Consider the following 17,702-nt stretch of genomic DNA (forward strand, 5'->3'; position numbering starts at 1 on the left):
AAAGATCAGCTATAAAAGCCTCTCAAGAAGCCGGACACTCAGCCCTCCGCAGCACAATTAAGCTAGCTCAGGTATTAGGCAATGGCACGCGACAGACATAGATGCCCTACGAGGCCATCCCCTGACACTTTTTTCCTGGAGAAAACCCACCACGAACATGTAAAGCCAAGCTGGAATAGGACGGGCTCCAAACCAGGAGCGAGCTACCCACGAGCAGCCCAGTGCACGTGCCCGAGCCTTGGAGATGCACCCCGGAGAGATTTCTCGCTGCAGGGGAGCAAGGCAGGGAGGGACGCTCACTCCTCCCCTCCCTGGCCCAATTTCTGCTGGTTTCCCCCAAAAGTACATTTGCCAGAGGTTTCGCTGGAGATGACCCCCACGGTTCACGTGTCTTCCTGCTGCCTGCTTTCTGGGTAGGACAGGAAGGGACCTCCTCTTGGTGGTCACCCACAGCAGCTGCCCTGGGGCCACGTTTGCTTTCAAAGGCACTTCCCACAAGGGCTGTTTATGGGACTCTGTCCTTGGGGCTTTTAAGCCCACATCAGGGGCTCGAGCACCACATGAACAAGGCAACAGGTTCTCGTCTCACAGAAAACTGCGGAGCCCAGGAATAAAGAGCAAGGAGGGAACCAAGGAAAAGGTCCCATTTGCCTTTTGCTGTTCTCCTCTCGCCTTCCAAGATGATTCTGAAATCCTCCTGGAGCCCTTTTGTTTGGGTAACTAACCACCACCAGTTATCCCACCATTCCAGCTCAACAGAAGCACCGAGTAATTAAAAAAACAAGGCACGCTGCAAATCTCCCACCGCTTCATTTTCAGCAATACCTCGAGCAACGTTGTTCCTAGTTACCAAAACATCACTCAGAACATCACATATGCATAAAGGAACAAACAGCACTTGCTTGAGTTCACAGATCTGACCCACATCCTGTGCAACCAGTCCCAGATGTGGTACGGTGAGAGGAAACCATGCTTGAACTGCCACTAGACAACAATCCCAGGCTCTGGACCCGGCCAAAAAGTGTTACTGGCACTGCAAGGCGAGGGAAGGGGGGCGTGGAGCAGTAAAGCAGCAGCTGCAAGGCAGAACCGAGGCACCCCGAGAAATGAGCAGCTCCTTCCCTCGCTTCCTCACCCCCTGAAGCTTTGTTTTAAGCAAGCAAAGCTCCCCGAGTCCCCGAGTGGCAGGAGCTGTGGGTACCAAAGCTACCTAATTTCTGCTCTAGGGACACACAGGTCGGTTGGTGTAACTCAGCACACGGTGCAGGAACAGTGAAAGGCAAGGAGAGCATCACCCCGGGCCCGCACGAGGAATGCGCCTCCCCTCCCGGAGATCCCCGGGGGGCCAAAGGCTGCTTTCTGGGGCACGGTATGTCAGAGCACATTTGCTTTGGCAAATCACTTTAACCATAAACAAATCAGCAACAGGAAATGGCTGAGCAGCCGCGACACAACCAGCTCTGGAGAAAGGAGGCTTCCAAGTGCTCAGACACACGGACTTGCCCAAAATCACACTTCTGGTACTGACAAAGAGGATATCTGCTCGCAGTACTCGAGTCAGCCAAGGCTGAGCGTTCCTGCAGCCTGAAACTTGCTCAGTTTGTTCCCTAGAGCTGCAGTCCTACTGCAACGTCTGCTCACGGCACCTCTAAGCCAGCTGCCACCAAAAGGCAGCTCTGTGCCTGGACAAACACGGACAGCAAACTACTCCTTGTACTCTGTGGGACACGGGAAGGAGCTGCTGATAGAGGGGTTGTGACTAACTCATCCAACGCTACATACAGGTAGATTCTTATGTCCTCTTGAGCTTCCCGTGCCAACTGAGATACCTCACTCAAATAAGAAGTAATAAAAAAAAAAAAAAAACACTTGCATGCACGCATGTTTTGCAGTCTTGCTCAGGGCAGCCAGGGCATGGATGCTGGTCACATCAGAAGAGAGCTCCCTCCTGCCAGCCAGGACTGCGCACGCCACGGCTTCAGTCCTGCTTCTCACACCAACTCTGCGCTCACTCAGTTTCCAAAGATGAAACCGTGAAAGTTTTCTAACTTCTGTGCCCTACTTTTACGTTAAGGTGACATCTTATCTACTTTTAGTTTGCTTGTTTCCAACAGGTATTACATCCTTGCACTCACCTTAAGGCATCCTGGGTGTATTATTTCATTACAAATGGAGCATTCCATTAGCATGAGATTAAACTTGCTCTCCTCCTCTTCCACAGTGTCCTCTTTCCCAGCTTCTCCACACACCAGACATACAGCAGTATGAGGCAACACCGGCTGTTTACACATATCAGAAGGAAGTCTTGATCAGGGCATATAAGACATATGGGAACAGAAGAATTCAAAATGCATTTACAGTATTTTCATTCCAAAGAGAAGATAAATAGGGCTTAATTGTGCAAACTGCTGAAGGCTCCATCCCAGCACATCAACAAAGGCAAGAAAAACTGGTAACTGGGGCTGGGTACCCAGACCAGGCATCGCAGGACGTGTTGAGGGGATGAAAGTGCCCTCCCTCTAGCAACATAAATCCATGGGGCATTGCAGGGATGAAAACGTTGGGGTTTTTTTGCGGGTCTCTTGAATCTGTGAGCTGACACGGACATTGGCACGTGCGTCACTTTTCTACCATACAATGGGAGGCAAAAGAAGCAACCTGGAACATCACCGTTCGCATCCGTGAAGCTTCACAATCTGACTGGCAATTTGGCAGCTCCCATTTTACAGGCAGGGCAGGCAGATGTTGTGGGACCCAACCCAGCCCTCACAGCAAGCCCACGACAGACCCAAGAGCAGACCTTTTGCTGACTGATGGTCTATCACAGGAGGCCCTGCTCCCAAACAGAGCACTGCAAAAAGCACTGCACGGACACTTAAAAAGAGAATTCCTCTTCCAGAAGTGTCACAAGTGGGAAGCTCAGTGTGGTTTTTTTTCTATCTTTTCCTGAGGCAGAAAGGGAACTGCAACATCTCTTATATCCATCACCCACTGAATGCCAGTCTAATTAAAAAGCTACCTTAGTGCTAATGAGGAACAAACTTCTTGTTTCCTGCAATAAGGTACAAGCCATTGCAAGAAATAAAAGGAAGATCCTTGTAAGAAGCTGGCTATAACGTGAAATGGAATCGATCAGGTTGCAACTCCCTAACTATTAGGTAGTTGGAGGCAGAGACGTGGCTTTTCATGGCAAGGATCTCTCATTTATGGAGCAAATAAAGACTGGAAGTGAAAAACTGCACACTGAATCAAATCTCCGCAGCAACAGCCCATCCTTCAGGAAGTTTCAGACAGGGAGAAAACTACCTATGGTAAGCCAATAGAGAGCACAGCGTGCTGCCCCACACACCAGCATCAGATATGGCAACGCTTTTCTTTCTCATGCCAGTACTTACCCACGCTCCATTTTCAAAGCATTTTGCAAGTGTTATTGAATTCCCAACCTTCCTCCATGCACACAACAGGAATCCCCAGGATCCCACTCCGCCAGCAGGTAAACCAGAGGAAAACTAAGCTGCCCAGAGCTGCGATGGCTCTGTCCGCTTGTTCTGTCCCATCTCCCACACAACAACAATTTATATCCACCCACGAGGAACAAACAGCCCAGAAGCAGTACAACTTTTCTTGCTGGGAGCAAGGGTATCTAGGGAACCTCCTCTGTGCCCCAGCTAGCTCTGTCCCACTGCCGGACTGGAACAGCAGCTCTGCTGTCACAACCTGACCTCCCAGCGCAGAACCCCCCGCTCCCTTCAGGCCTATTCGACGCAGCATCAAGTGTCCCAGGCCCTCCTGTTTCCTCCCTTGATTGAACCAGCGATGCAGAGGAGTTTCCTGTTCTCTGAACAGCAGTGCTGGCTCTCTTAAGGCTTCTGAGTTTAATGAAAGCCTGCGCCTAGTTAATATCATCAGTGTTATTAACCAGAGGAAGGCACAGTCCCAGAGCTGTGGGGATCATTACTTCCACAGAGCCTCGCTTTGGTGGTTTCTTTTAGCTGGGAGCTGTTGGATGCGTACCACAATATATTACTGCTGCAATTGTTAGAGAACATAATGAACAAGAGTAAAGACAATTGGATTGCCTATAGAAACGTAAGGCACCATTAAAAACTGCAACGGTTCAACTTGTTAATTTACTGCGCTCTCGCTGCTCTAAGGAAGTTTGCAAGATTCCCACCGTTCCTTACACCACCGAGAACTCACAAAGAGCAGATACCTCTCGAGCACATGCACGGGTGGGACAAGGAATCAAAGTGCCCTGGCTACAGAGCTGTGTTCTAAACACGGCTCCTGGAAATAAACCTGCAGATACCAACTGAAAAATACTTCTTCACAAGAAAAGAGGGGATGAGAAGATGACTACACACAGCCAGAAGAGAACCCAGCTCCTCTCCTCCACAAGGCTCAGCCTGTGCATCAAGACTGAAACACCTTACTATGAAAATTTCCTTCAACAGGCAGGACAAGGAAGCACGCTGCAGCCCTAATGTAATCCCTCCACTAAAAAGGCAGCATGGTTTCACTAGTTCTTCTCCCCAGAGAATAATAAATTCTTCATCCATGCTGTTCGATTCATGCCACACTCCAGGAAATCAAGTGTTCAAAGAAAAGACACTTGAGCTGCAAAAGCACTCTGAAGAAAGGTGGATATTCTATGCACTTTACTAAAAGATCCAGGAGAGCTGAATCCAATCCTCTATCAAGAGCACCGCACGGCTTAGAGCAGGACACAGTGTGAGCTACCAGGAGCAACTGCTGGAAACCCTAAGTGCGAATCAGTTTGTAAAACCTGAGCCGAGCCATTTAATAATGCCACCACTTCAGTTTCTTCATCAGGATTAAAGAAAAAAATGTAAGTGAAAGGAACTGTAACAGGACTAAATCAAGAGTTAGTGAGCAATCGGTATAGATGGTGTAATTCAGTTATGAATAAACAACATTCCTTCCCTTAAAAACAAAACAAACAAAAAATAGCACACACACACACAAAAGAAAAACAAACCAAAAAACCTTCAACAACACTACACAAAAGGCCTTCCCAAAGAATTATGAGAAAAGCCAAAGCTAATTTTTCCTCTTGAACAAGAGCACTGTGGACAAAAAGCCTGAGGAGCTCAGTGACAGTCGATATGAAAGCAATGATTCAGAACTTCATGGAAGACTAATCTGTCAATACGTGTTAAACACAAAGCTATCACTTATGACTCAAGAAGCTTCTACGAAACACATCACAATAGCCCAGGAAACTGGCTTTGAGTACCGCTTGCCCTGTTCTGACACTCATCGCATCCCCCAACAGCCATTTCCAGTCCCTGAGGAAGAGAAGACCCTGGGGTGGATGGCTCTTTAGCTCTTCTCAATCAAACCCCTCTTGCATGCTTCAGTAAATGGCAAATTAACTGAAATTCAGATCCCAAGTAGCCTGTGGTCACCAATGCCAAAGTTTTGGGGAATACCAAAGACTTCTGCACATCTTAAGGTGGTAAAGATGGTTGCAAGGTGGCTTTCTCAGGAATTTCAGAGGCCCAAACCAAAGGGGCCTCTTCTCATTTCAATGAGAACTTCCCGCTCTCTCTTCTCCCCAGAATCCCAGAATTTCGGTGTGATTTGAGTGCCAATTTCTGGTGAATTGATTACCTCCACATCTACCTTCAATACTGCTGAGAATGAAAGCCATGTCACTGAGTTTTAGGTTCTCAGTCCCACACCTTGTCACCAGGAGAGGCAGCTGTAGGAAAGAAATCTCTGAACGAGCTGTAACGCAAGTGCACTTACTGCGATACACTGCCTCATAATGCAGGACTGTTTCATCCTGCCAGGCCCCCCGAACTTCTTCATGTCCTTGCAGAAGTGACACTCGCCGCACTCTGTCCGCAGACACGCCTCGCACTTGCGGCATCGCGTCCTCCTCCGGCGTGCTCCAGCGGTCGTCCGGTTAGCTGCGAGCTTCACCGCAGAAGCAGTGCCCAGCTTCCCTTTGGGCCGTCCGACTGCCCTGTTCTGAAAGAGCCAGACACACGAGGTTAGCTGCACATCCCACTGAACACCTGAACTACAGAAATTCCTTGGGCAGGAGCTGTACGCGTCGCAGACATAAACCCGGCAGATGTATCAAACATACACAGATGGCTAATACCCAGCAGATGCACGCAATCACTCTTAGAGCTAAAGGAATTCTGTCACCTTTAGAGGGAAAGATGCACTGTAAAAAGACAAAGAAACCTAGGCACAAGTGAGAGATGCCGGATCTATCGTAAACCCAACGCAACAGGAGGGCACTGACAATCTATTTAGGCACATCTCAATGCAGGACTGAGTCCCAAGTGATGTTCTTGGCTTAGGTCAAAGACACGACCCGTGCCATCACAGAGCTCTGGGCTAGGGAGCTCCTAGGACTGTGCTCAGGTTAAGTCAGGTCTACTTTCCTCCTTCGGAAGAGTCCAAGGAGACAGCAAAAGTAATTCTGAGGCTAGATACAGCAGGGAAACGTTCAGCAACAATGGCTCAAGTCACAGCAATCTCCGTAAAAGAAAAGCACAAACTGCTGCCAAGTGATATAACAGGAAATAAACCACAAATACTGCAAAAACCCTTCCAAAGTAGCTCCCCTCCTATCCAACATAACAAGTACTCAAAACCAGAACACTAACTGATGCTGTGCAGAGGCTAAAAAGGGCATCCCGGGTCTAGATTTCAATGACCTTTGAGGCAGAAGCTAAAGGAACATTAAAAGATTTTAAATGATGAGGTTAACTTCAACATAGTCGCTCCGGATATCTGAATTTCACGTTCTAATGAGAAACTCCCTGTTCAGCACAAGAACACAGAGCTCAAGCCAGACGTCGCTAAGTACAGCGTCATCGTACGGGGTAATTACACACCGATTGGTGTGGCTCATTCTTACCCCTGACAGCTTTCACCATAAAGATGACACTAACAGGACTGCAGAGCTCATCTGGTTTAGTATTTGTACAACTTCGCCACTTTCTGTGCCCCTCAGCACAGAGAGGCCAGACTAACCAGTTTCACTTTCTGTTTGTGCTGAATTCTGGGCAGTCACCAAGGCAGGAGGTTGGCTACAGAAAGCCACGCACAATTTCCACCGCAGCTTTTAAAAGAAAGGGCTACGGACACGTTCGGCTTGGTACTGCAAAAGCTTCCAAGTGTCCTACTATATAGTAACCCTGAAAAAAAGGCAAGTGGGTGAGCATTTGACCTTCCTCCCATCTGTCCCAGCAAGCCCCCAGTGATTTAGGATGCAGCAGAGCACTGGTACTCTAAGAGCCCCCAGCCCAGGAGCCCCGGTACTGGGAGAGCAGAGAGCAAGGAGCTGGACCTCTCTGCTTCCTCTCCCACAGACCCACTATCACAACCGAGGTGAGAAAAGCATTTTTTGGGAGAAAGCATTACTCAGCTGACGACGTTACACGGATTCCTGCGAGTTTTTAATTACGCTCCTCCACAGCGGTTTCTGTTCTACTCGCAAGCTGAATCCCGCTGTGCTCTGTGAACGCAGAGAGGTGTAGCTTCCCATCGGAAACTGCGCTAGACACAGCTTTCAGATCAATTTCAGACACTCTAAAGAATAAATATTTGCCTTTTAGACCAACATTGCAGCCTCTCAAGGCTAAAGTCGGCTCTGGCAGGACTGGCTTAGCACCTAGATAAGAGATAATTTCCTTCCTCAGCATGAATCACCCCTCCACTCTCTCTATTACAGCCTCCTTCCACCAGCAAAGGAAATGAGAAAAACGAACCAAAGGGAGTAAGTTAAACTGAAATTCATTCAACAACCCGGGCAGCTCCCGTCTGCCGACAGCACGTGGAAGGTTCTGCGTTAGCCCGGCTCCTTCCCACTAGGTTTGAACACGATTGAGTTTTTTAAGAGGGCAAACAACAGTTACAATGCAGTCAGAATGGTCTTCTTTTAAAGGCAATCTCTCTCAAGGAAAATGAAAACTCGGTGCTTTTCCCAGCCCAAAGGCAGCTCCTGATTTTGCCACAGTGGCACGAGCCAAGCCCCAGTTCTGGTGACTGTGTCTTGAACACAAGGACACCGGAAAGGTTCGAGTGGTGGAAAGGCATCGCTCAAGGCAGAAACCGAGAATCCTGATTAAAAAATAAAAATAAAAGAAAGGGGCAGGCAGGTGAAGCTGTAAGAACAAGTGGGAAGCCAGAGCACACCACACAACTCAGATTTCCTCGTAAATCACCACCGTGGAGCGGAAAGCAGCCACGCAGAGCTCTGACCTCACAGAACGTAACGGATCTATGCCCAGCCCTCTTCACTGCTCTTTAGGAAACCCAAGCAACTGGACCAGCTGGGTTTGTGCTCACTTACCAACCCACCAGGCTCGATCCTCCCCCGTTTCCTACCAGGATGTCCCAATCCCCGCCAGCAAGGCTGGAGAGGCCCGGCAGGAATTCCCACTCGTATCCAGTTTCAAGGGGCTTGAATGCGGTCGCTTTATAAACCTCAACAGAAGAAAATCTGGCCTGTGGGTTGGTCTCCCAGAAAGGTGCTGGGATTCAAGGGGGTAGAAGGAGCCTCCAACATGACTTGGGGTTTACTTAGCACGTGGCTGCCAGCCAGATGAATTCCAGGTCAGTGCTAGGGAAGAGATGCTGCAGGACCTCCAGCTCAGCCTGCAGGCTCACAGTACAGCAGCCCTGGCAGTTAACCTGGTGGAGATTTCCTTCTCAGGGGCTGCCCTGTGAGACTCAGCACCCCCCCGGGATGACTCCGTGGTGCTGTCCCGTGAACATGGGGCAAGCGGCAGGTGGCCACCGCCGTCAGCTGCCCCAAAGAGAAGGCTTACACCAAATTTGAAGAGATTTTTTTCCCTATTTGTACACCAAACACCAGAGGGTCAAGACAGAGCTGCCTGAACTGCTACCAAAAGCGATCCCGTGTGTTCTCTGGCACCTCCACAGAAAGCTGGTGGACTTGCACTGCCCTCTGAAACAAGAGGTGTTAACAGGGCATTCTGCTGGCTTTTCCCCCCGCACTACCGCTATGCAGCACACAAAGGTAGCCACACCAACCAAAATTTAAATGCTAAGAGCTTGCTCCTGCACCAGACACAGCATGACCCTTACGGCAGCTGGGTACTGGGAGCAAATTTTGGCCATCGGATGCAATACACTCCGAACTCCAAAGCCATGAATTTGGGATCGCCCTCTTGCTCCTTGGAGGAGGAGGAAGGGGACAAATCTGCAAACCGATTTTCATGAGCGCTGAGCTCCTACAAACCCCACCAAATCCAACAGCGCCCCAAGCAGACAACAATTAGCAGACTGGGTGGGGAAAGAGGTCACCAGTGATTGAAGTCTTTCAATAAGGCTGCGTGAATCTGGGAATAAGACGAGGTATCACACTTCCAACTCCTTTAAAAAAAAGTAAACGCTACCTAGAAGAGTCACAGCCCCTGAGCACGCATTTACCTTGGCTCTGGGCAAGCATTTAGCTGCTGCAAGTTTTCACTGCTTGCTTACAGGTACTTTAAGACACTTTCATCAGCTGTCACCTCCCTGCTCCACAGTCACTGAAAAGCCAGCCACCTTCACAGCAGCTCTGAGCGCCCACTCAGGACCAAAACCAGGACCACAGCCAGCAGAGGCTCTAAGAGCACAGCTTACTGCTACAGAATCAAGCTTTGGTGTTTACAGCAACACGCTTCTGACCTTCACAGCTGCAAAGAATAGCTCAAAAGATCTCAGATTAGCAAAAAATACCAAATCAAACTTTGGAGACAGCCCTTCAAGAGCTATCAGCTGTAAATGCATCGCTAAGTGGGTGCTGATGTGCCCCAACTGCTATCCCAAGGCTGACCGGGCTCTGCTGGAGTTGTCACCAGGCAATTTTGCATACAAACGCCTCTGCTCTGGAGAGGAACATCAGCTGACAGCACGAGCCAGTCCGGGAGGAGTCCCGGCCTGCCCTAAAAGCAAGGCTGACAAAGCCTGTAGCCCAGAAATAAGCTCTTCTGCAAGTGGGCATGGGTCCTGCTCCACCACCCAGCTTCAGCAACCTGCCTGCTGCTGCCAGCAGCACTGCACCACGACTTCAGCCTGAGCGCCTCCAGAAACATCCAAGGGCACGTGCAGTGCCCTTCTGAGACCCCGAAGCACTTCACTTCCTAACCAAGTATGATCTGAACAGCTTACGTATCCCACTGCGTAAATCTCTCCAAGAACAGACATCTTACAGCTGTGGTTTTCACTGCTCCAAGGTGCTGTGCCACATAAACGTATCCCTTCCGCTCGCAAGACTGGGATGGTTTCCTGCTGTAGCACAGGGCAGATTCCAGTTATGCTGATCGCGGGAGTTCGACCGAATCCACACAACAATATCAGCTCCGAGAGGAGGACCTGGGGCTTGAGGGGCACCAGTCCTGTGCGCAGACCTCTGTAAGGCACTGCATCCTGATGCAATCTCTTCAACCATTACCAGAAACCCTAGCCAGAGGAAGGAGGAAGAAAGGGCAGGATGATGTGGCTGCAGGCATTCGGTGGTGACGAGGAGGAAGCTAGTTTAAGACAGCAAAAATCAGGCTGATGGCCAGTAACATCCTTAAAAGCCACACAAAGTGAAGAGCACAAGCCAACGCCACAGGCTCAATGCATCTGACTACAGCCTGTCTGCCCAAAAGCGTACACGTGCCAACTCAGGAGATCTCCGTTTTCTGCTGGTGGCGATGGTCACATCACCCGTACGTTCCTGCCGGGTGGAGGTGCCTGGCAGGACAGGTTTTGGCCCAAGCCCACCAGTAAGGGGCACGTCAGGGGTAAGGGAAACCAGGGGAACTTTTTCGTTCCCAACCAAACGGGAAAGTTTCTACCTTGCAGGTTCATCTGCACGTAAGTAACACTCCACCAGCTCTTCTGCCAACGCAGCGACGTTGTGCAGTGCATGATAAGCTGGCACGTCAGTGCCAAAGCAAGCACCCCCATTTATTTCCCTCTGGTGGTGAGGAGGCAGAAGTTAGGCCTGGAGGGTGGAATAAGACACACTGGCAAAAATACGCGTTTGTAGATAAGCTGCATCCAAAGTAGGAGCTCTTAGAAAGAAAGGCACCAGGAAGCTACACAGAGCTGGGGCACATCACACAAACGTAGCTTCTCATCTTTGGAAGAAATTCTGCTACCGCCGCCCAGGAGCGTTTTTCACAGTCCGGTTACACACGCAACTTTTGTGGGACCAACCATGGGGGTTGGCCCAACAAAAACCATCGCGCTTCTTCCCCCTAGCAGGCAGGACACACGCCCGGCACGCACCTTTCCGAGCCCCGCTGCTGGCATCGGCTGCCACCTTAGCGTGGTAAATCCTATCTGCGCTCCTGCTGGAGAATACAGCGGGCTTTACCTGCTTAGTTCAGACACGGACTAAGGTAAGGGGAGAGGCTGAAGGCCAACATCAGAAGAAACTGACTGATGAAAACCACCGCGCTACCCTCACACAGGAGCCGTGCCATTCGCCTACACCCGTAGAGTTGCCGTTTCACCTGCTACGTGCCAGGCACCGTCCCCATGGCACAGGGGGAGAGATTCCACACAAAGGCTGGTGGCTCTCTCACGTTAGTTTTTATTATGAACTGTTAAGATACAGAAATTCTGCCAAGCCTCAGGTTTTAGAGGAAACAAAGCACCTGGAGACACCTCCAGCAGCTATCTCACAGGTACGACGTAGCGGAGACCACCCCGCTCCCGACTATCGGCTCCTCACCAAAAGCATGCAGCGATCGCACCCAGACCGGGAAGCAAACGGGAAAGGCCTGGCGTGGGGCAAAGAGAAAAGGAAGGGGGCCGAGATGCTTCACCTGCTGGGTCTGGGAGGCAAGCAGCGAAGGGAGCAGTGGTGCAGGCCTGCACACTCGCACCACCCACAGAATTAAGCAAAGCTTGATAAAGTTACTCCTCCAAGACCCGGCTGAGGTTCCTGGGCGGTCGCTACCCCAGGCCAGGCAGCACAGCCCCGTCTCTCTTGATGCTTCCATGCTGGATCTACCACCGCGGGGAGCACCCGGGGCACACCACTGTCCCCTGGGCCCAACTCCTGCAGCCCTGCTTTCTTGGGGAAATTATAAAGAAAAGCACAGTAAAGCTCTTAGGGATGAGATGGGTTTCAGAGGGCAGACTCAACGCCCGGCCTACGTACCAACTTGTCTCTAAAAGCAAATTATGAGGTCGTTTCAAAGAGCAAAACACCTTGAGTTACGAACAAAAATAGTGAGTTTGTGTTTAAATTGCGTACACATGTTTAATCCTATTCCTGGTGCATTTTCAATTGCTTAGGCAGTTCTTAGAGAGTAAAAGGTGCAATCTAGAACACGTGTTCCGGATTATTTTTCACAGATTACTTCATAAATCCAAAAAGTTTATTCTCCTTCCCCCCAAAGGGAAAGGGAATCCTTTAGAGAATAAACCCTGGGAGAAGTAATAAAAGTTCTCTTTTCATTTTACCACGCATCCTTCCCTTTATTCCCCATCCCTGGGAGCGGAGAGAGGAGGCTCTGCCTGGAACCGCGGCCAGGTAACCGGGCTCAGCACCACGCTCCCTCCCGAAGTCGCGCAGCCCTCTCGGCGATTTGAGGCGCTTCGTGAGGAAAAATAATAACGAAATAAGCTCCGAATAGGCTCGATCGGGTGCTGGAAGCTGTAGCCCCCCCCCGGGTGCGCGCTCCCCGGCGGAGCGGGGCGCGGGGCCCTCTCGGAGCTGCCCCGCGGCCCGGCCCGGCCCCGCCGGGGGCTCCCGCTCCGGCTCCTCCCGGGGCCGCCGCCACGCCCGGAGCCGCCGCCGGGTGCCCGGGGCCGTGCCGAGCCGAGCCGGGCCCGCTGCCGGCCCCACATTGTTCCCCGGCCCGGCCCGGCCTCCTCCTCCCCTCCCTTCCCGCTGCAAACTTCGCCGCCCGCCCCGGACCTGCTCCGGCTCCGGCCCCGGCTCCGGCCCCGGTTCGGGCTCGGGCTCCGGCTCCGACTCGTAGTCCTCCTCGTCGGCGCTCGCAGACATGGCCATGGCTCATGGTGGGCCCAGGCGGAGCCGAGCTGACATGGCTGGAGCGGCGCTGCTGGCGGAGCCCCGCTCCCCGCACACACACACACACATGCAGGAGGAGGAGGAGGAGGAGGAGGAGGAAGGGGGGCCGTGCATATTCATGCCAGGCAGCCAGGAAGGGGCTGGCCCTGGCGGCACGGCCAATCGCGGCCCGCTCGCACAAAGCCGGCCTGCGGGGACAGCGGCGGGGGCACCCCCGGCACCCCTCGGCTCCCCCCCCGGGGCAGCGGGGCCCGCCCGGCTGGGGCCTGCCTGGGTGTGCCGGGCCGGGCCGGGCCGGGCGGGGTGCGCGGCGCTGCACGGGCTGAGGGAGACAAAGGAGACGCGCTCGTAACGCCCGGCTCGGCTCCGGGCACCCCCCGGCGCTGGGATGCCGGGGATGCTGCCCTGCACCCCTGGCCCTGCACCGCTCGGAGGGGCCCGGGGGGAAAAAGCCCCGCTGGGGGGTGAGAGGGGCACGGCCGGGAGCTGCTGGGGAGCCACAGGGCCCCTGGGGGCAGCGCCTCGGACGCAGGAGGCATCCTCGAAAGCGTGCTGCTGGGGGTCAGGGCACGCAGGCCTGAAGTAGAGCGCTGAGAATTGAATTTCCCATTGCATTGGTGGGCCTGCTGCTTTCAGGGGAAGTCCCGCTTCCATTCAAGTTGTTAGGATTTTGCCTGTGGCTCCTACGCCCACAACACAGAATTAAACATGAGATTAAATATTTGCATGTGCTGAGCAACCGAGAAGCCATAAAGCAGCAGATCTAATGGTCTTCGCGGCAGGATTTTTGCCAAACTAGTTTCGGCTCGGTTCCCTGGTCTCCATCACCACGTGGCCACACCAGCCCGGCGGTGGCCCGGCAGAAGAGGCAGCAACAGGCAGGAGCTGGCACACGAGTGGCGATGCTGCCTTGTGCCTTTGCGACGCTCTGGCCCCCCAGAGCCTCACCTCCCAGCTTTAAGCAACAAAGTTCAGCCCAGCTTTAAACACAGTTACAGGTGACTGCTGGAAAAGCCAAGCGATTGGCGTAATTACATCCCTTCCTTATTGTGCACACATTAAATATCCATTTCTTGTTTGCACATCTGTCCTCTTGCCAAATCAAGCTTACATTATGGGTAAGTGGTGGTATTCTCTCAAACCCTGCTCGCCGCGATGCCAGAAGTGAGGCCTTTACGTGCAGCGCATGGTGCGGCTCTCCAGCGTACCATGGGCTACGTTCAGCCTGTCTCCTCAGGTTTCTCTCTCCCCCACTGTGCTCGTACACAACCCAGAGCGGGAGCAGATGAAAGCTGAGGCACGCAAGGCATGTGCCTAAGGCCTTGGCTTTCAGAAGCACAAGGTAGTATCAGAATCCAACATTTTCTGGAGGAGAGAGGGAAGGGGGGGGGGATGCGTTTCCCGCTAGAGGCCTACAAAGGAGAGCTTAAAAATACGAAGCGAGGATAACCGACACGCTCACCGCGGTGTTTGTGGTTCGAGCAGTCGGCCTCCAGCAGGGGCAGGAGAACAGATAACATCGGGAAGGATATGCTGGGTCCCACACCTGCCCGGGGCAGGCAGAGCCTCCAGCCCGGGCTCAGGTTCCACAGCAGGCTCCCCGCTCCACGTTTGGCTCCACAATCCAGACGGGAGAAAAAATAAAATAAAATAAAATAAAATAAAATAAAAATAAAACAATAAAAAATAAAAACTCGTGACGTCCCCTGAGGACAATCCACCGGTCACACCGCGGTGAAATGTCATTCACAGCAAATTAAATCATGACATAGATCCTCCTGCTCTCATCTGCGACAAGCCCCAGCACTGGTGATACTCGCGTTAGCCCACCTGGGCTGCAGCAGGTCGCTGCCCTCAGTAACCCGCATCGAGCCGCACTCCTCAGCCACCCGCGAGCGTGTTCCAGTCTGCCACTTACAACAGCAACACAACTGACAAATTAGCTCTAATTACGAGGCCTGCGTTAACCACTGAAGACGCATGCGCCAAGAAGATCTCGGAGTGATTTTCAAATGCTAGGTAAACTTTGCAGAGCTGGCATTTAATAAAAAAAGAAATCGGATAGGATATGATATAAAATAGCAAATTGGGAATCAGTGGGGGGGGAAAACACTACAACAAAATGAACTTTTCCGATTGTAATTGCTCTCTGAAAATCTAATCTTGTACAAGATCAGCTAAGCATTCAAAGATATATTTAATACACAGAACTATTAAAAGAGCATTTTCCAGCTTGATCCTTTCGGCTCGTCTACTCTGGAGAATGCTAAATTACAACAAACAGTGAGCAAGCCTTGTGCGAACTGTTCTAGCAGTGCACATTTCACTATCCCGCTACACTTTACAGCAGTTCAGAAACCAGAACAAGCACTACTGACCCTAGCCATGCTCGTATTGGCATAACTGTGTCCATACTTCAGCTTTGTATGATGTAATTTGCGTGATGTAATAAGGAATAAATAACATCCTAGACTGAACCACTGAACTAGCCTTAACGAAAACTGCATGAAAACAGACGGTACTTCCTATTCTGAACTGTTGCATTGATTGCATCTCTCCTGAAGTCCCATATAAGTCTCATCGATACCACCATCTCCACAAAAACCAATTACGTTGTCACAAACTGAGGCAATAACCTCAAGTGAAGAATAAACAGCAGGAGGAGGTGAGTGCCAAACAACCAGATTTCATTCTCATGCAAATACCCTTTAGTAAAACCAAGATGGGGACAGACGGACGGACTACAACCTGCACTGTATGCGCTTGCTCTCCAGCATCTCTAGTACCAACAGATTTCAGCTGTTGCTATCAGTGCTCAGTGCTAAACAGCACCCATGCTTTTGTATTACACGCTGAAGTTTATGATTCTACGATTCCCCAAGTTGAGGTGAAAAAGTTTTTAATAAATACAAATAAATATACCTTTTATTTGAACCTTCCTTTGAAGCTTCTTATGTATCTTTATAGAATATTGTATTTTGCTGATAGTAGAAAAAATATTTAAGAGAAAACAGTTTGGGGGAAAAAAAGCACATGCAAAATTGGTTTATATGCAAGATCTTGCGATTTGAGCTTGTGCTGCCTTCTGTAGGCCAGCGCGTATGTTTTTGAAAAGCAAACCCATTGAGATGCTTATGAGTCAGCTTCTTGACCTGTACCAGAATAAGAAAGTTACCCAATAGCTTTCTAAGGATCATTATTTTGGTGCAAGTGTCCATTCGTATGATGTATGATCCTAACTGTTGGGCCTGGGCAAATTTCATAACACTTTTCTCAAGAGTTCTGGCCAATATTTCAGTCATATTCTCAGCACTGTCAGAAACAATCTGGCAACCTTTTGTCTTCAAATATCCATCTAGTGTCTTGATCTTACTACTTCCCACTATTTATTTTATCTGAACTATGACATAAGAGTAGTCATCAGATACACTGAGTATCCATTGCAATCTCTTTAATAAACCATCCAATTGATCAACCTTAGATCAAATAAAGTAACTCAAGATGAAATAATATATTGATTGCTCCCTCCACATAATGCCTCCCGCACGTACTTTCTACCTAGTCAGTATCCAACACACAAGAAGCAGAGAAGGCACGGGCTGTACGACTCTTGAAGGCTGACAACCTTGGGCTATTACAGTGTAGCTGAGGAGCAGCGCTCGAAACAACAGGAGCCCAGACAGAATGTGCTGGTGGCAACTCACGCACTCAGTCTTTCTCAGAAGCCTTGTTTAAAGAAAAGCCATCCCGTCATCTTAAAAATATAGTAAGACCACAGAAAGCATGCTGAAACAGCAAGTTCATCTGCCACATAAGGCAAAAGCTCCACGTCTTGGGAACCTGCTGATACAAAACTGAGGTCTTCTATCTTCACAGCATCACATTTGTGGAAATGGAGAGGTACCAACAAACTCAACTGTGCCTGAGATCCAGATGTACAAGTTTACAGGAAGAGCCGTGGCATGATGGGGACTATCTGCTGGGAAGTGAGGGAAATCCTGCCATGCTTCCTTCTTCCACGAATCCTTATATCACGGCAGGCTCATCTCCAAGAGCCATGTTCTGCCAGTAGATGCAAAAACTAGTGAAGTAGGCTCAAAAGAAGGTAAGAAATGACTGCCACGCTGTTGAGGAACATGCAAATAGATGTGGCTCCTAGCTAAACGAGTGGATTAACCAGAATATGTAACCTGCTTTCCTTTAAGTGGCTCTGCACTCTCAACACATAGCACAAAACTCTCCCGCTGAGACAATCAGTTGTGTCCGATGTCTGGCAGCAGCTCTCAAACCTTGAGACCAAACCCAAACATTTAGAGGCAAACAAACAGTACACTGAAATGTAAGCAAAGAAAGAGCTCAAGTATGTTTTTCCTCACGAGAGCTCAGGTGCTCAGCTGTCACCTACAGCCTCTATTTGGATTTGTAGGGAAACATGCAGGACAAAAACAAGCAAAACACGCTTAACTATGTCTCAAAGTTGCTTCGCTTTTATCAGGCCTTCTCTATTTCTTTTGTTAGATTTGCTAGTTTTCAAAAAGGAGAGCGCTTCTGTGCCTCTTAGATCTGGTCTACCAGTGCCCGCAGGAAAGTCATAAAGTTGAAACAAGACCTCATTTATATTCTCAGCAGACTTTAATTTCAGTGTGCTATGGAACTAAAAGGAAGCCAT

The 17,702-nt window shown here is 50.4% G+C and overlaps 1 protein-coding gene across 22 annotated transcripts in view; it reads right to left on the reverse strand.

Moving 5' to 3' along the window:
- Window positions 1-17,702, reverse strand: part of KDM2B (lysine demethylase 2B) — a 113,606-nt gene that overhangs the window by 11,782 nt on the left and 84,122 nt on the right. For 18 of the 22 annotated variants that reach the window (XM_040577404.1, XM_040577401.1, XM_040577398.1 and 15 more), the window contains 2 exons: window positions 5,773-5,997; window positions 2,136-2,279 (listed from right to left, as the gene is read on the reverse strand). In XM_040577404.1, the coding sequence (XP_040433338.1) occupies window positions 2,136-2,279; window positions 5,773-5,997 (369 nt within the window). The remainder of the gene's footprint in view (window positions 1-2,135; window positions 2,280-5,772; window positions 5,998-17,702) is intronic. The other 4 variants (XM_040577409.1, XM_040577407.1, XM_040577403.1 and 1 more) reach the window with 1 other exon arrangement.

The sequence above is a fragment of the Cygnus olor genome, chromosome 17 (genome assembly GCF_009769625.2).
Source record: "Cygnus olor isolate bCygOlo1 chromosome 17, bCygOlo1.pri.v2, whole genome shotgun sequence".
Taxonomy (NCBI): Eukaryota; Metazoa; Chordata; class Aves; order Anseriformes; family Anatidae; genus Cygnus; species Cygnus olor.